The sequence below is a fragment of the Poecilia mexicana genome, unplaced genomic scaffold, assembly GCF_051168715.1.
Source record: "Poecilia mexicana isolate PSO_F unplaced genomic scaffold, ASM5116871v1 scaffold_7, whole genome shotgun sequence".
In the NCBI taxonomy this organism is placed as follows: Eukaryota; Metazoa; Chordata; class Actinopteri; order Cyprinodontiformes; family Poeciliidae; genus Poecilia; species Poecilia mexicana.
Window position 1 is genome coordinate 7952150 of NW_028263376.1, and position 19617 is coordinate 7971766.

A 19617-nucleotide genomic window follows, 5' to 3' on the forward strand; every position below is an offset into this window, starting at 1 on the left:
AACATCGATGAAGTGCACTTGACAGAATAAAACCAAAAAAGATGGCCACCCAACCGACTCGCTTAAAAGATAAAACCACGTCCATCAGAAATATGCACATGCATCATTGTTTTAGACACTGTATGAAAATCACAGATTACCATACATGCTAACATACTTAAATGCAGTTATACCTTTGTTATCAATTAACAATAAGTTGCTGGAACTTTACCAAATGAAATAAAGTTAAAAATATATATGTATATATAATACATCTATTAAAAACTACAATTAAAAACAGAAATTACCTAGAAATAATTAAGTCTTAGCTACAGATATAAATCAATATTTAGAAGAGAATAAAAACAAAATATGACATGTAATGTTCAGCATGTTACATTTTTCAAGCACCTTTTTTTGTCAAGTAGATTATATATATTTTTTATTTTGCTTTGTAAATAGACCCATACCTACATGTAATGTGATTTACACTCTCCCCTTTTCTAATCCACTCTTTATTGTTGATGCACCTCAGTATAACAAAACGGGTAAATTCAAATACAAAAATACTTTATTGATTCCAAAGGAAAATCAAATTAATTAAATTAAATTAAATTATCAAAAACATTGGACATCCTTGCTTCACTAGGGTTTATTTTTAAACTGTCTTTTGAGAATTTATATAATTTGATGTAACATTTAAGCAGATGTTTTGACATACATATCTGAATGTTTAAATTCATTCTTTGTTAATGTCTCAATTCTTTCATACTCCATAGATTGAGTGTATTCTCATTTACAGATTTTCAGCATCGTATATCCTTCGTGTGTTTTACTAAGATTATTAAGTCACATTGAGAAATCGACGACGGGAAGATCATCAGGAGTCGCACATCACATCAGACAAACGAGACGAGGTTTCTATTAAGAAGCTTGCCCGCGAAAATCGTGGCCTGGTGACGTAAAGGGGGAGGATTCTGAGCAGGCTAAACTTTTACCAACCAGCTGGTGTCAAATCCTTTAAGTTGCCATCGACAGGAAGCAAGACACGCTGCTTTCAAAATAAATTCATAGCAAGCCAGGTTTGCATGATTAAACGACTATTTCAAACTCAGTTCATGAGTTGATTTTTTTATTGGAATACAGACTGACATATAGGGCCATGAAATTTGACCTTTTATGAAGTAAGTAAAAAAGAAAACATTTACTGCAAGAGTGAATGAGTTTTATAGTGTAAATATGTGATTTTTTTGCCATATTATCATAATATCTGTGTTTTGCCATATTAAAAATTTACTTTTGTTAATGTGATAAACCACTGCTTTCAATTATTACACTTAAAAAAATAAGAAAACAAAGGTTCTTGTTTCTAAATAGAATAACTTGCTAAAACAAGAAGAAAAGATAAATGTAGTGCAAAACAAAACTGTAGCGGTAAGTATGGGTGTGACAGATCCATATGGAGATCTGACAAAAATTATAACATGTTATCATTTGACTCCTCTTCATGAAAAAACAAGTAGTTGCAAACTAAATTCTGACTTAAGTTTTGTATTATTATTATTATTATTATTATTATTATTATTATTATTATTATTATTATATTTTGTTTTTATTTATTTATTGCTATTTTAAATTTTTTTTTAAAAGATTCGCTCTCGTTTTTATGTGTAGTTCTAAATATAATACAGATAGGCATGTTTATATTAAGTTATATTATTGTGAAATCTATACCCGGAAGTCAAGTACGGTGACTAGCTTGTCATCTCAGCTTTTACAGTAAAGCTGGACTCTAAACAGCTAGCCAACTAGCCCAAAGAAGCTAGCATTCCTCCTCATAATATTTGATCAACAACAAGATGCCCCTGTATTTATTGGTATTGATATATCCCTACTATTTTCATTATGGCTTTGGGGTTAACTGTTTTTATTTTTAAGGGCAGTTTAGGGGAAACATGGAATGTTATAAGAAGGTGAAATATACCGGCTGTGGTAGCAAACTGTGACAGGCTATTAGCTGTTAGCTTAGGAAGTGTAGCAAAGCCCACCGCCGAACTGAGCGACCATTACTGGAAAAACGGCTTCAAACCGCCGGTTATTGATCTACCCTGTTCACTCTGCTGGCATTTTAGGTAAGACTTACCAAACTTACTCTCTTTTTGTATTTTTTAATTTGTTTACTGCTTTTAGAACTTTTATTTCTGTTTTATTTAGAAAACCTCAAAATAAAACCGGCTACCGTCTTTAAAAAGTTAGCAGGCTAGCTCTGTCATGTATATTTTGACTTGACAATCCTGTATGACACTGCCAGTAAGCAGATGACCGTGCCACTTTGTACCGACTTCACATGTTAAACCCTTTATTTAGTTTACTGAACTAATGTCGATATGTTAAACGCTTAGAAGCTTTTGACAGCATTTTAAGATTGTAAATATGGCTGACATTTTACTGCTGGAACCGAGGGTTCCGATGTGTTCAGGTTAAGATATTCTTGAAGCTGATTGGCTCTTGTACAGATCAGTCAAGCTTTCTTGAAAGCCGATTGGCTATGACCGTTGTTTTGTGGAATAGGTAAATTCAACGAAGTGTTTATGAGATAAAGTCGAGAAAAACCACTGCTCACTTAACCTTGTTAGTGTCTAGTGTTTGGAGAGAAGGTTTGTCCAAAGACTTTTCATTTAACTAGCTGTCAACTGAATGGTTTATCTCTTTAAATAGTTTTCACGGAAATACATTTTATCAAGTGAAAGAACTTCTGTGTTACATCTATGATTTACAATGTTGAATTATAATTACTAGACAGACAGTTAATTTCAGTTAAAATTTCTCATTTTTTAAACTTTAATTGCCGTGTTTCTGGCAGAAAAATTGCTTCTTTTTTTTGGACAACTGTGCCTTTGGTTTTGGATGCTGTGGCGTTGGATTGATTATACTTTTTATACTTATTTGTTATGATGCGTAACCTTAGCAACAAGGTGGTTTACAACAGGGAGCAGCTGATTAACACTGCAAAGCTGAAATAATACCACACATGAAGCCAGAAGTCTCAGAGGATTTGAAAACGAGGCATTGTAGATGCAGAGCAGTATCAAAAAGGAGTGAGAGAAGGGAAGGGAGAGAAGGGAGACGTTAAAACCATGTCTTCCATCAATCACAATGCCTAGCCAACAATTTGGATGAACAAGGACTCAGCTAGAGTATAGGAATGCAGTATTAAACGATTTAAAGAAACATGGCTGCAGAATCATATCCCCAACTCCAACGACTCTCTGCCAGGCCTCCTGATTAGATGAGCAGAAAGAGATTTAAAGAGCAGAGGGAGAGTAGAGTAAAGGAGGTAGATTAGCAGTGCTTGTCGCCAGTAGATGTCATCCAGGACTTGTTACTGTGAATGTTGTTTCTGCAATCCTGAGCATTACTGTTTCCACCTTCAGCTGTTGTCAACAATGCGTGTGATATCATCAGACCTGTTGAAGCTAAGACAGAGATGCAACACCCCAATGCATTTGTGGCAATATCTGGTGATTTTAATCGTGCCTCACTTTGCTAAACTACCAACGTTTAAGCAGTTTGTCAGCTGCTCTTCCAGAGAAACAAAACATTGCGTTTGTTTTACAAAAATATCAATAATTCATATATCTCCAAACCAAAATTTCCTCTGGGAAAGTCAGATCACAGCCTTGTTTTTCTGTGCACTGAATAGAAACCCCTTGTTCAGAGACTATCTGTAAAGAAAAGGACTGTGAGAAAGTGATCAAAGGAAGCCAAAGAAACTATACAGGGTTATTTTGAGGCACGGATTGGATTGTTCTTTGCCAGCCACATGGAGAGGACATCAGTGCCAGTGTTTTAGTATTTTCTCCACTGTTTATTCAGTGGAGAAAATACTGAATAAAGTATTTTATTTCTTTACGCCCTTGTCCCTAATGGGGTCAGGAGGGGTTGCTGGTGCCTATCTCCAGCGAGACATTTTAGGCAAGAGGCAGGGTACACCCTGGACATTTAAAAATATGATTAAATGCAATTATTGTATACAGTTTAGTGATACAGATTTATGTGGTTGGTGTCCTACAGAAGCATATTACAAATGGTTTGCTTTTTAAGAGTAGTATTTGTGTTTGTGGGGCTATAAATGATGTAACACAGTCGTAGCGATACATCTTCCTAAGAAAAAAAGAAATAATTTATTGTCACTTTTATCATTATCATAATAGTAGCACAAAATATTGTGATAAAACCTTAAGCCCGTACCGCCCACTCCTACTTGGTGGTATGTTTAACATTTTCTACAAAATAAAATACACTACTGTCCCCTAAATTTCTTTGTCCTTGATTTACAGGAGTGAAAGTTTGAGCAGTGGCCTATGAGGAAGCCACGTCGAACTTGCCAGGTGGGTGGAGGAGGTGGAGTAAATGGCAAGAAGTCCAATGGGACAGTTGGCGGGCGTGGGGGCAGCCGCCAGCGATCTCCATCCCCGTACAGCCTCAAAGCATCTCCAAGTAGAGAGACTCTCTCCTATTCTCAGGCTCAGAAGGTGGTGGAGGTCGAACTGGATGGAAGACTTCACCGCATTTCTGTCCTGGAACCCTTGGAAGTCATCACGGACGATGAGACAGTGGCTCAGGACATCAGCGAGTGCAACAGCAACAAAGAGAACAGTGAGCAGTCGGTATCGCCCACCAGCAGTGCACAAACTCCCCGGAAAGTCTCCACGCTCAGAGGTCGCAGGAAAGACTACAGAGTCGCCTCCGGCAGGTCGACGCAGCCTTCCAAGAACCAATGTCACAATTCCCACCCTTACACACCTGAAAAGTCCAGCACATCGAACAGTACCCACGTAACCCTCCCTGAGCCTAAGTTTCGTGTTGTGGAAAGCTTCACTCCGGTTGAGGCAGCTCCCCTGCCAGCTGCTTATTACCGATACATCGAGTGCTCCCCTGAGGATCAAGAAACAAAGGCAGAATATGACATGGATGAGGAGGACTCTGCCTGGCTGGAAATGGTTAACGCCTCCCGGCTTTCCGAGGGTCTCTCAGCCATTTCGCCAGACAATTTCGAGCTACTGGTGGACCGGTTGGAGGAGGAGGCGTACAGAGAAGCACGCATCCGAGCACCTCCACAAAGCGCTATTGACGACGACGCCTTCTGCTGTGTGTGCTTGGACGATGAATGTCTCAATAGCAACGTCATCCTGTTCTGTGACTCTTGCAACTTGGCTGTGCACCAGGAGTGTTACGGCGTTCCCTACGTCCCTGAAGGACAGTGGCTTTGCCGCTGCTGCCTTCAGTCTCCTCAGAAACCTGTCGACTGCGTCTTGTGTCCTAACCGGGGAGGGGCTTTCAAACAAACAAGCGAGAGTCGTTGGGCGCATGTGGTCTGTGCTATATGGATTCCCGAAGTGTGCTTTGCCAACACTGTGTTTCTAGAACCGGTTGAAGGGGTTGGTAACATTCCTCCAGCTCGCTGGAAGTTAACCTGCTACCTCTGCAAGCAGAAGGGCCGCGGCGCGTGTATTCAGTGCCACAAGGCCAACTGTTACACCGCATTTCACGTCACATGCGCTCAGCGGGCCGGTCTGTTCATGAAGATCGATCCCGTCAGGGAAACGGGCATCAATGGCACAACGTTTTCAGTAAAGAAGACGGCGTTTTGCGAGACGCACTCGCCTCTGGGACAGGAGTCGGAGTCCGACGAGGAGAGTGAGGGGCGAATCGTGGGCAGCAGGAGAAGGGCGAGCAGAGGGCGCAGCGCTTACACGGATGGTCCGACTTTGCCTAAAAAAGGCAGGAAGTGTGAAGATGAGCCAGCAGATAAGAAGAAAGGGAAGAAAAATACACAGTGTACAACCCAAACCACAGGTTCTCCACAGGTCACGGTGCTGCAGATACCCACAAGCAGGTTTGCTTTTCTTGATCATGTCCAGTATTAGGTTTTTTTCCTATATCACATTTTCAGAATCCATTTAGTAAGATGCTTATTTCTCATCTGCTACAGGTTGAATATAATCTCCAAAGGAATCCTCATGCAAAGGAAAAACCAGTTTATGCAGAGGCTGCATAGCTACTGGTTGCTAAAGCGTCAGTCAAGAAACGGTGTGGCACTGGTTCGGCAGTTGCACTCCAACATCCAATCACAAAAGACGACAGAACAGGTATTTTTTTTCTGTTTTAATTATTGCAACAACAACAAAAAATAAAAAGACACATGACTTGCTGTTTGTGAGATGTACCTTTACAAGCTGTAAAATGAGATGTTTTGTTCAGCCTGAAGTGGACGAGAAGATTTCTGCAGCAAGAGAAGCTTTGAGATACTGGCAGAAACTCCGGCATGATCTTGAAAAAGCCAGATTGCTGGTGGAGCTCATACGCAAAAGAGAGAAGCTCAAACGGGAACAGGTAACAGTGGGCTAGTCTTTATGCTAATATTGTTATCCTATCATATGTAAAAGTAAAGAAATAGAAGCTGAAACCCACTGGACTTTGGGTCTTACTCTGGTGCAGTTCAGCTGCTTCTTCACCACATTGTTGTATACGGACACACGGGAGAATAATCTAAAGCAGAATTAATTAAATAAGCAAGCTTTAAATGTAAGCCTCGCCAATTAAATGTTTTGAAATTGTACAAAAATAAAGGTTTAAAAATAAAACATAGTCTAATGTAATTTGATGTCCTTGTAATAATAATTTACCTCCGATCTCTTATCCTATGAAATTTAGCTAATTGTGTCATCTTTAAACTGCTAAATGTAGACTGTGCTTGTTTCCAATAAGTACTATGCTTATTCAGTTGTCAGTAAATCTCTTCCTATTAAAACCTGACAAGTCTGTATTCTTCAACTGCAGGTCAAAGTTCACCAATCAGCTTTAGAGATGCAGCTCACTCCAATGTTGATGCTGCTGCGTGCCACCCTGGACCATCTTCAGGAGAAGGACACTGCTCACATTTTTGCCCAGCCAGTTAACTTGAAGGAGGTAAGGCTTCTTGTCTATATTGTATTGTAAACTCTCGGTGAACTGGTAGCCTGTTTCATTGGATGTTCTTTAGTTCCCAGTTAAATAAAATCATCTAGGACACTGATGGAAGTTAGTTTTAAAACTTAGAAAGCTGGATAGACCATACCTGACTGAAGTTCAAAGTTAAACCTACTGCAGAAAACGAACGGTGACAGCTGCAGTAAGAAACTGGAGTTTGTGCTACTACCTAGACTGCTTTGTGTTTTAAGAAATACTATATTGAAATTTTCCTATAATAAGGAAAAACATTTTGCCATAACTTGAGATGAATTGATCAGAGGATCCAGAGGGAGTGTGAGAGATTTCTCCAGAGGTTGGTGTTTGTGTCGGGAGCGGAATAACTTGCTGTTATTCAACAGCAACAAACATAATATTGAGACATAATATTGTCTCAAAATGACAATATTATGTCACACAGCAACATAAAGCGACATATAGTCCTGTCGCTGTTAGACCTGTCGCGATAAACTATAAATCAGTTAATTAAATTAAAATGAGGGCGATAATATTGCTTGTTTGTTTTCGTCATGTCTCTCTCTTTCGAGACTGGATGACGAAAAGCTTCACTCCGGTGCCTCGAGTTACTCCTCCTCTCTCGTTTCCTTGGTAACGGCTAAATGCACAGGGAGCTAAAAGCTTCAGTTTTCCTCCACTGAGGCTGAACCCAATACACAAGACAGATGGTGAAAATGATGACAAAAGTTGAACAATTTTCAACTTTCTTGTGTAGCATCGCCAGCCTGAGTCTGTATGTACAAGCTATAAATTTCACATGAACGAATTACACTGTTCGCTCATCAGGATAAGTGCAAGCGTCCGTTGCCTCGCCGCACAAACTCCATAGAAATGAATGGAGACGGAGCAGCGCTGTCTCCAGTCGTCACTGTGTTACCATTACCTCGAGTATGAAATGCTGCAAACTCGCTCCACAAAACGAAAAAGCTCCAGACCACTAGGTGGAGTCGACCAACAAATCGTATCGGACCAGTCTCTCTGTAAACACCATACACGTATATGTCTGTTAAAGATGGGATGTCATGATTTAATGGAACGTCTATGGTGTCATAGATGTCCAAAAGGAAAATTGAAGAACAAAGAAAGAAAGAAAAGTTGTGTGACACTTGATGATAACATTGAACAGAAGAATATTTACATATTAATGTTACCGACTCCAGACTCCTCCTAGTGGTCTGGAGCACTTTGGTTTTGTTGAGGTAGTTTGCCGCTTTTCATATTTGCAGATGTTTTTGCTATTTGCACCATTTTCCCTTTTACTTCCATCTCCTGTTGTTGCAGCATTTTTCGTTTTGCATTTGTTTTGTTAATTGTAGGTGTTTGTTCCTGTTTTATGTAATTGCAACATTTTTTTGCAATATTTTTCTGTTGCTTTTGTGTTTTGGAGTTAGCATCATTCACATGTTTGCTGTGCGTTTGCACTTCCTGGCCTCTGCTAAATGGACATTAAAGCATTGATTGAAGGCAGAAGAAGTAATTCTGATTGGAAAACATTCTGCTCTGTTAATTGAATTTTCTATCTTATTCCACTGTAAAGCCATCTCAACCTATGGAAACATAGTACTTTTTAATCTGAGTGTGTTCAGTATTTTTAAAGAGAAAACATTTGTTCCATTTTCAGGTTCCAGACTACCTTGAGTTCATCACTTATCCAATGGATTTCTCCACTATGCGCTCCAAGCTTGAGAGTCACGCTTACCGTTCTGTGGCTGACCTGGAGGCTGACTTTAATCTGATGGTGTCAAACTGCCTCCTGTATAACACCAAAGACACAGTCTTCTACAAAACAGCGCTGCGTCTGCGTGACTTGGGGGGTGCTGTGTTGCGCCATGCCCAAAGACAAGCCACAAACGCCGGCCTTGACCTGGACACCGGCATGCACCTCCCTGAGTCGCCCCAGAAGAGAGACTTCTACAGCTGCACCTGGGAGGACGGTAAGGTCTTGTGGCATTAGTGGGAACTTCTTCTTGTGGGAAACACTTCCTTAAGACCTCCAGTCCTATTTGAACTTGTCAATGTGCTCAGTTGACAGTGTTCTGGATCCAGACAACCGACTCCACATGACAATGGAAGAGCAGCTGAAGGAGCTTCTGGAGAAACTAGACTTTGTCACATCCATGCGGTGCAGCGGCGCCCGGGCCAAACGCATCCGCCAGCTTCGACGTGAGATCAACAAGCTCCGGCTCAGACAGGGTCACCCCATGAGCCACGGCATCCACAACGGGCATGTTAAAGAAGAGGACGAAGACGATGACGACGATGAAGAATACAACAGTAACAATGCCAAGGCAGACAATAGTCTGTCCTCCTCAGACAAGGGTAAGAGGAGAGGGCAATGAAATGCTCTAGATTAACATGAGAATTAAATTTCCAGTGCATGAATCTTTTGAAAGACTAATTTGTTTCATTGAGATCAGTTGTGAAACTTGAGCTAATGGAACATTGTCCTCAGGTAATTGAGCCAGGGTTCCCCTAACGCACCAACCCCAACAACCCCACTGTCTCCAGTCTAGTAAGTAGGGGCCCAGAGAGTCTCGTTGGCCATGGCTGCCTCACAACTCCTCTCTTCTAGTGCACGCTGTGTTTGCACCTCCTTTATACATCACTCTCATGGATTCACCACTCCTTGGGCCACTTTCAGTCATGCCATATCATCTCACTCCTGATTACAGACGGGTCCGGTCAGACCCTCAAAGACAAACATCAAAACACATTTTTAGCAGTAAAATTAGGGATGCACTGATAAAAGGTTTATTGACCAGCATTGTTTGATTTCTCTTTAAAAACTACAGAATAAGAAGATTTAGAACTGGGATGTAAAATATTAGTTCTGGCCTTCCTGCCCCAAGCAATTTATTTCTTTTATAAGAATAGAAGCGATGTCACAGTGTTTGCAAAAACTAAAAATAAAAACAAAAAAAAACAACAAATAAAAAAAACAGAATTTACCACTTAAGCTAAAGACATATGAGTGATTAGCACAGCTTGCACTGCAAAAATATGATTGTGTTTATATTTTACAAACGGCTAGTAATATTTCCAAATTGTGCATGACAGACGTTGGGAGCTCAAAAGGATAAAATGAAGCGGCTTAGTTTGCTGTATTCTGTCAGCCTTTCTGTCTTACTCTTTCTCCGGCAGTCTAGAACATCCAGATGTTCATTTATTTACAAAAGTTTTCTTTTTAAGTCTTCGTTTTCTCTGTCTTCATTTTAAGAACCTCTAGCTGCATTTCCATTGATCATAAAATTTTGCAGATTGGAATTACGGAAATAAATTTGAAAGTAACTCAAGTAGGGCTGAAACGATTCCTCGAATGATTCGAGTACCTCGATTACTAAAATTCCTCGAGGAAAATTTACCTGCCTCGAAGCTTCGTTAATTTATGTTTTATTAGTTAGCGCACCGTGTTCCGGCCGGGACTTCATTTGCGTTGCGCGGAGCTCTCACTTCCGCCTCTGAGTTGTTGACAAAAGCTAAGTCTCAGCGGCATAAAGTCCAATCTTCAAGATTGGCCCGTGGGAATTTTATTGATTGATGATAATGCCAGACTTTTTATCGTTTTTGGGGAACCAATAAGCATCCTTAAAATGACTGGGGGAATGCCTGGAGTACGGCAGCATTTCTCCTCCGGGGCTGCTGGTTGAAAGCGAACGGCGGGAAGAGCGCTGAGGTGAGCGGATAGCCTGAACAGGGCGGGCGGCTGAGTAGCTGATGCTTACCGTGTAAATGTAGCTTTACCGACGAACCGCACAATAAATTTCATATCCCGGTCAGAAGAAACGGGTGGCGGAGCGCATCGTACATGGCTGGTAGATGAGTTTCTGAGTGTGACCAGTGAAGGTGTCGTAAATATCCCGTATTGCTTCCCCCCGTGTTCGTCCCCCGGTCTAACGGTTCGTCAGTCCGCTGGTCTATTTCCTCCCCTCCACCCCATCTTACGTTCTTCATTCGCCCTCTCCTCCCACTCCAGACGGCATTTCCCGTATTTTCAAACCCAAAGCGTGACAGGTTAGGTGGCAAGGTGAGTTTAATTAATCTATTAAACTCACTGAAGCTGAATACATAAACTAAAAGCTGGATTGTAGACATTTTTATAAGCATATTTGTGAGCCTGCCTCTTTGTTATTAAATTCAATATAATTTCAGATTTTTCTATAACTTTTCTTCTGGTTAACTTAGAAAGTGAGCTATTATTGTTACAGGTTAGTTTTCTAAACTACAGTAAAGCAACTGTTAGGGATGCTCAAATATGAAAAATTGGACTGATATTGATATCTGATAGTAACACCGGTATTATGCCAGATTTACCAATATTTCATTTTATTATTATTTTTTTATCCGATTACTCGATTAATCGTAAGAATAATCGATAGATTACTCGATTACTAAAATATTCGTTTACAACAGCCCTAAACTCAAGTGTATTGATAAAATGTTTCTGCACTGGAATTGAGATCCTTTTTCAGCCACATTGAAAATTGTGAATTTTGCGTACAGCAACAACTCACTTAGTTATAGGCACTGACCTCCTTGGCCTTTGTGCATCTAGTCCAACCAGAAATCTCACAGTCTGGCAATGTTCATCAAAAGTTGAGCTTGTCATTGAAAGTGTTGAATCCATAGCTCTTATGTGAAATCGCAGCCCAAAACAGCAATTTTACCAAAACGCCTCATGTATACATAACCACCCCTAAGTACAAGGAACTTGATGCTCCAAGGCCTGAATAAGACGCCGACGTCTCCTCTGATGACTCTGACGACTGACAGATGAGCACTAGCGCCGTGGCTGAAATATGAGTATTGCCCATGCAACTGTTGACATTCATTGCCACCTGACTTTCAATCACGTGAACAAGTAGATTCCACATGTGATGTTGATTGCATTTCTTATTTAATGGCATCACAATTGCAAAATTGTGTTTTTTCGACATTAGTAGAATATCAAAAAATGTATAATGGAAGCACAATTAAAATATCCTGAGTCTTCTTCCCTCAGTAACAACTTCCACGCCTGGTAGCTTCTAGATTTTGTTCCACCATCAGATCGATCTCAATTCTTGGCCCTTCAAGCGGAAGAAGGTCGTCTGATTCTGGACACCATTTGAATTCACGGTGCATCTCTATGTAAAACGTTGCCATGTTGCTGGTGTACAGTTGTGAGAGCGATTTTCTTTAGTCACTTGTCTCGATGAAGTCCTCCATTTTTAATATCTTAACTCTTTTCGGGCTGTGGTTGGTGTGTAAGAATGAAATGTAACCATTGGGAAAAAGACGCCATTTTCGTGTGTGTGAAAACTACCACATCATACTACGTACAGCATAACCAATTATTTGTAAAGAATTATGTTTAAATTATCTTTACATATTTTTTTTTCTTCTTCTAGATGACCTCAAATCCACTTCTCCCCCAAGACTGGAACCTAGAGGCCCATCTCCTCCTCCCCGACAAGGAGAACCGCCTCTAGAACCTCCCACACTGCGGCCCATGACAGGGGAGGTCCAGTCCTCCTCCTGGGCCTGCAAGCGCCTTAAAATAGACAGCAACCACTTGAACAGCGCCTCAGAAAACATTAATTGCACTAAAGCACGAGGAGAATGTTGCGTGACACCACCTCCCACTTTGCACTATGAGGGGCAGGTCATAGCCAACGCCCCGCCGGCGCTCTCCGTCTCTCCACGGCCCGCCACCGGGGGAGTCGGACGGCGGACCTCTGTCTTGTTCAAGAAAGCAAAGAACGGAGCGAAGCTTTGCAGGGAAAAAGAGAACCCCGTGTTTAACGGGAAGGGGCTGCAGGACGAGAATACGAGCAGCAACCCCACCGCCCCTAGTTCAACAACCAGCTCCCCGTCCTCCACACCAGCATCCAGAACCCCACAGAAAAGCCCTGGACCTCCCACTCTTTATGAAGTGTGGACCCCTGGTCGAGAAGCGTCGTCAGATACAGAATTGGAGAGGACAGTGAATCATTCACTGGAAAGCGGTTAGAAAGCTTTACATACTTGTATTAAACTCTTGAATGTCTTCTTTTAAAGGTGGGCGGTCTCCTAGTTACTACGACTAACAGAGACTCTTATTTAGCTCTGAAGAGTTGTGGAAAATACTAATTTTAGATGCATTACAAATAACTGCAAGGGTTAATTGGTCTGGTGTTGTACACAAATAGCAAAAGTTCAATCAGTTTACAATTTACATGTTTTGAAATGGTTACCGCGGTAACTGCAGCCCAGAAAGTAAAGCTGTTGGTTGAAACATTGACTGATGAAACTCTTTCAAGAAGGTCTTTCCTCAGCGATCTCTTTTATTACCACGTGATAACTTTTTATATGTACCATATTTTCTGCACTATAAGGCGCACCTAAAAACCTTCAATTTCCTCAAAAGCCGACATTGCGCCTTATAATCCGGTGCGCCTTATATATGGACCAATATTGAGCCACAACAGGTCTAGCAACTACGGTAAGCAGCCGCCGACTTCATTTTCGCCCATAGAAGAAGAAGCGCGCGGTGCATGCTGGGATAGTTGTCAGAACGCTGGTTTGTAATCTATTAATAAAATTTGACTGACCTATCTACCTACTGACCGTCTATAATCAGGTCGTCTGCAGGTCATTTAGCACCACGTTCTCCACCAACATGCTGTGCGCGAACGGAGAAGGGTGACCATTGTCCGGCCACGCCCCGGCCCAGTCGCGGAAGGCTCTGCTCACCGACCGGAGTCGGACTATTTTGTTGACATTCCGTTTACTGCAGCTCCATCTAGTGGATGCATAATGTAACTCCAGCCTCTATTCTAGTGTCTATTCTATGCGCCTTATATATGAAAAAAGTTTAAAAATAGGCCATTCATTGAAGGTGCGCCTTATAGTGCGGAAAATACGGTATTCTCATTTGACGTCACACTTACAGAAACTTTGTAGCCTTCGGCCATCTTGGTAGGTGTCTGTAACTGACGGTACCTTTGACAACAATGAACAAGCTCTAGCTCTTTCTGCATTCCTATGTAATTTATAAACAGTATATTACAACTATTACTCGATTACAATTTTTGAGTTCTGTACTTTGTATTTGTTGGTCTTGAAGCCTTTGCTTTGCTTTATGCTGCGCTTGCCAACCAAGATGGCTGCTTGGTGGCACAAATTACTTCCTGTTCAGACTTATGGGAACTAAGTATAGAGGGTTTCTTTGTTTGTAAACACAGCGGATGGGTGAGCAATTTGACTGCGCCCTATACAAATAGGGCCAAATTCATATTTTCAGTATTTCAGAAATAAAAAAAACAAACCAATTATTATCAATATCTACAAATATCAATAAGAACTGATATGAAATGCTCATATTATATGTTTTTCAGTCGTATTGTCCAACCCTATAATAATGTATCATAGATGTGTGAAAATATGTTGTAAAGTAACATTTTCAGAAAGCTATTTAGAATTAAATGTGAGGTTTGAGCCTACTGGTGACCATTTATCTCCATAAATGGTCAAACAATTTGATTTAAATTCTTTTAGCTCAAATACTCATACTGATACTAGAGGTGGACATGTATCTTTATCTTTTTTTTAATTAATTGTGAAAGATTTCTTGTAAGAATTTTAATTCATCATTGCTACAAATGTCAGTTAATGCAAACAACCAGACAAATTTGTTAATTTTACTATTTTCTCCCGCTATTCTCACGTGAAACAGGTAAATTTGAAAATACGAGCAAATGAAAGGAGTCTCTATTTGCAGTTTAGCAATATTATATCATATCAAGAAGGAATGTTTTGCAAGACCAGCATTTGTTTGTGGCGCTGTGAATGCTGCCATGCAGCTACCTAAAACAAGGAATAGTTTTTATCCTCATTTTTGTTATGATAGTAGTATTAATAGTGCTACATAAACTTCTAAGAACAAATCGCCCAACTATTCCTAATACTCTCTGTTTTAAAATCAGAATGTGTGTGTTTTTTTATCCGTTAATAATCTGAATAATCAAAATAATTGTTAGCAGCAGCCCTATTATAATACATGTGATTCTATTTATTATCTCAATTTTAAATTGGTGTCATCTATTTTGAATCTAATGAATCTATTTTCTAATGAATCAGAGGATGTGAATTTGATTTACATTGTTTTAGCTCAGATCTGAAGCTCTTATAGTAATAAGACGAGGCTGAGGATAACGGATGCTTTGTTTGTTTTCAGGACTGACCAACAGGTTCGAAAGGCACAAAGACAGCAACTCCGACTCAGAGTCACGGTCCTGCCCCGTCCTCCACAAAGAAATGTAAGATGAAGGTGATTATCTCCTTTGTCTGGTTTTGGTGATGCCTGATCAGTCGATAATGGTCCAGCATGTTTGATCCCACAGCAACTCGCCACCCAGACGAAGCCTCGGAAAGCCTTCTCTCTCCAACGTCCCTCTTCTTGACATAGTCAACGGAGATTCGGATTACACCGGTACTTCACATTATGCCACAATAACGCATGTTCTTTTCTTGATCTGCGTTAAACACAGAATGTGTTGCTTTGCAGGCAACGGGAGTCAGTCGGAGGAGGACGAGACGGAGCTGGAGCCGTTAGAGCTGGTGTGGGCGAAGTGCAGAGGTTATCCCTCCTATCCCGCTCTGGTGAGCTACTCATCATATTGATCATCCCGTTTGAGCTGTCAAAAGACTTTTTGGCTCAACGCTCCCCGTTGCTCTGTTTGGTTCAGATCATCGACCCAGAGATGCCAGAGGAAGGCCTGCTGCTGAACGGGATTCCTATCCCCGTCCCACCCAAGGACGTCCTCCGACTGGGAGAGCAGAGACAAGAGGAGACAAACGACAGACTCTACCTGGTGCTTTTCTTCGATAACAAGCGGACGTGGTGAGTTTCACAGATGTTAAATGGAGGTTATGAAGTCGGCTAAAGGGTAGAGATGTTTTAGTGTCTGGCTGCAAAGGGAAAACTTGTCTTAATTGTTCCGTTGCGACCACAAGCTTAACTCAACACAAGTTATGAGGCGGAAGGAAAGTGAGTTGAAACATTTTTAGATCTGAAAAGCGTTTGTATGCAAACGGCATCACGAACATAGAACATGAGTCAGAAATAAAGCTGTGGGGAAGTTTAATGCAGGGTTTCCAGGCTTCTAGCACTTCATGGAGTATGTGTGTCAGTCAGTCGTCCCGACATGAGAGTATGGCACAACCGCAAAGCTACAGCCTGAGATCTACTCGCCAAACCCATCACTGATGGGCTTTCACTTTCTTGAGACAAGGAAGCTTTTTGGAAGATGGATGTAAAGTAAACCCCAGATGGAAAAAACCTACTGGACACTAAGAAAGGAAGCTCACGATGCCCCCATACACGTCCAGCTGCAGTGGAGTGGATTAGGTCAAACTAGAATGGGCTAGTTCAAACCTAAACCCTGTTTGGAGTCTGTGACTTGAACAATTGATGTAAACAGATGCTCTCTATTCAGTCTCTAGGACAGTTTTCTCAACCTTTTTGGGCCAGGAACCCCCCAGCCCTTATTCAGGTCCCCTACTGCCCCCCTATCAAAGAAGATATAGGCTGCTTGGTCTGCATATTATTTTATCATTAATATTACTGTCATTATTGTTGCTATTGTGACTGTTGTTGATGGTCCTGTATTTATAATCGGAAATCATTCACAGACAAACACATCACTGGATTATTAGTTTGTCAGAGAACAAGGAAGCCACACTGTTTTGACAAAAGTATTCGCTCACCTGCCTGGACTCACATATGAGTGTTTTTTTAATGTTGGTTTATTACATGAAATCCTATTGGAACAAATTTAAGCACGAGAGTCAAAATGACATGCATGTAATTGACCTTGAATCAGTCTACATTGATTGGGTTGAATTGTACTAAGACTATTTCTCTATATAAATGGATATTTTTCTAAAGTTCCTTGAGATTCCATTTGTTGTGAACTGATGTGTAGATGAGTTGACATGTGGTTTTATTGTAAGAACGTCAAAAAGATCGAGGAGTTCGAGTAGATTCCAGAGGACGTCTGTAAGAAAGATGTGCTTCTTTAATATTTAAAAAAATAAAACTCCTTCACGGTCCGAACTCTGTCTCCGGTGTTTCAGGCAGTGGCTCCCCCGCGACAAATTGACACACCTGGGCGTCGACGACACGGCGGACAAGCTGCGCATCATGGAGGGTCGCAAGTCCAGCATCCGCAAGTCCGTCCAGGTGGCGTACGACCGCGCCATGATCCACCAGAGCCGAGTCAGCCACAGCCACTGCTTCGTCACCTCCAGCTACCTGTAGACGCCGCGGAGCAGCTGCCGGGTCCCAGACTGAGCCGCCGGTGTCTGACAGAAACTGCTTCGTGTCATTAGGGAGATGATGTGTAAATGAAGTTACATTAAGCCTCACGTTGCTGCAGTAAGCGTTAATTCCCCCTCTTTCAGGGACATTCAGAGGTGTGTGTCCTCAACTCCAGCTGGATATCAGGAATCAAATGTAAAAGAGCCTGAGGTTCTGCTAATCCTGCTGCTGAGGGATCAAGCCATTAGGAAAGAGATTTAAAAAGAGCTGCCGGAGACCGATAAACACATCACTGCCTTCTTTTATACAATAGATTTTCTATGTTTTAAACTTTTTACAAAAAGACTCATGTATATTTTACTGGTAGTTTTTGTACATACGACTTTGCGTTATCAAGCTCATTCTAATTTAATGTTTTTAAATGCGTACTTCAATCAGCCTTCTGAAGGGCGAGGCGAGACTCGCCATGAAATAATTCCTGCAGTGTATGGATATTTGTCTTTACTGTAAATTAACTATAGTTTGAGTGTTTTGCATTGTTGTGTAATCTTGGCATTCGACAAAATGAGCCGATGCTCTTTATATTTGAAATCTCTTTTGATACAGAGAAATAATTTATTTATGGAAGACAAAAACTATAGAAATAAAGTTATATTGATTAAATTGAGAGATCTTATTTAAGAAAAAAAATGGAGTGAGGTTTTTTTAATTGAAAAGCAGATAGCATTTTAACTGATTTTTGCTGATTTGTTTTTTTTCTATACCAAGCACAAGCTTTTGACTTTGACCCACTCAATGATTCTATTTATTTCCTAGAGCCCGATTTCATCCAGTGAAAAGTTCACCCCGATAAGCTTATCGCTACTGTTTATATTTTACCAGCTCACCAAAATTCTTAACCAGTTTCCACATTTTGGAAAATATTCTATTAAAAAATGTTTATGTATCTGGAGTCCTGTGGATTTTTTTCTCTAGTCATCTGTCATATACTTTGTTTTATGTCTCAGGCTAACAGTTGTGGTATAACTATAAAATAACTATCAATTTTATGTTGGCAAATTCAAAATAAACCCAGATATTCCCATAAGGTCTGAGATTGCACACTGTTCCACTTATTTGTTGCAACTTTCAGCTGCAATCAGACAATTTTATAATGGAAAAAAAAAACATTCATCTGTATGAGGTTACAGGTTGGGTAGGTTACAACTACCCAAATTCCTCAGCTTTGAGGAACACTGTGTTTGGTGTCAAACACAACTTGTTGTTTGACACCAATACTATAAAAAGAGAGTTTGCTTTTTCTACGTCATAAAGTCAAACTCGGATGTAAAGTTGCTGCTACTATTTCAGCTTAATAATTTAACCAGGTCAATGGAAATAAATACTTCCTGCAGCGGTCGGGTGTATTTTACTTTAGAGCTGTTCTAGCAGAGCTTAACATTCTCAGCAGCAGCACATCCTCCACCCATTCGCTTTGGCTGAGGAATTTGGGTAGTTGACAAAACTACAAACCCCATAATGAATGGAACTGGTGAGTCCTGAGTATACTGGTTTGTTCCCACAAGCCTGCAAAAGAATTCATAATCAGCTGGTGGATTTGCTATTTTATTTATCTTGCTATTTTATGTCATTAAGTTGATTGAATTCACTATTTTACATTTTTATTGAGCTGATTTAACGTTGATTCATCTCACAATTGTACATTGATTCAACTTCATTCTATGCTGTTTTGTAGCTTTAAATGAAAAGCTAAGTATAAAGAATAACTGACAAATTTACATTTTATTAAACTTACAATTTTACTTTTTTTTTAGTTGCTTTAACTGATTCAACTCAATTTATTGCCGCTTGGTTTTTAATTTTTTCAGTCTTCAGTTTAAGGGTTGCACCTTTATATATATATATATATATATATATATATATATATATATATATATATATATATATATATATATATATATATACATACATATATATATTAGGGCTGTTGTAAACGAATATTTTAGTAATCGAGTAATCTATCGATTATTCTTACGATTAATCGAGTAATCGGATAAAATAAAATTCTAAAATGAAATATTGGTAAATCTGGCATAATACCGGTGTTACTATCAGATATCAATATCAGTCCAATTTTTCATATTTGAGCATCCCTAACAGTTGCTTTTTTGTAGTTTAGAAAACTAACCTGTAACAATAATAGCTCACTTTCTAAGTTAACCAGAAGAAAAGTTATAGAAAAATCTGAAATTATATTGAATTTAATAAAGAGGCAGGCTCACAAATATGCTTATAAAAAATGTCTACAATCCAGCTTAATCCATTAATCC

At 40.1% G+C, this 19617-nt stretch overlaps 1 protein-coding gene across 2 annotated transcripts; it reads left to right on the forward strand.

The window, feature by feature from the left end:
* Positions 1–1400: 1400 nt before the first annotated feature.
* On the forward strand, positions 1401–18378 carry brpf3b (bromodomain and PHD finger containing, 3b). Of its 2 annotated transcripts, XM_014973723.2 has the most exons (13): positions 1403–2111; positions 4320–5878; positions 5975–6131; positions 6244–6375; positions 6823–6951; positions 8630–8942; positions 9034–9327; positions 12396–12992; positions 15203–15284; positions 15369–15457; positions 15533–15627; positions 15714–15868; positions 17104–18378. In XM_014973723.2, the coding sequence occupies exons 2-13, from the start codon at positions 4344–4346 to the stop codon at positions 17285–17287; spliced, it is 3762 nt and encodes a 1253-aa protein (XP_014829209.2). In that variant the 5' UTR covers positions 1403–2111; positions 4320–4343; the 3' UTR covers positions 17288–18378. The 2 variants fall into 2 exon arrangements, 1 of the variants encoding a protein (XP_014829209.2); XR_015763734.1 differs by lacking the exons at positions 15714–15868; positions 17104–18378 and having other exon boundaries at positions 1401–2111; positions 15203–15295; positions 15533–15553.
* Positions 18379–19617: the final 1239 nt, after the last annotated feature.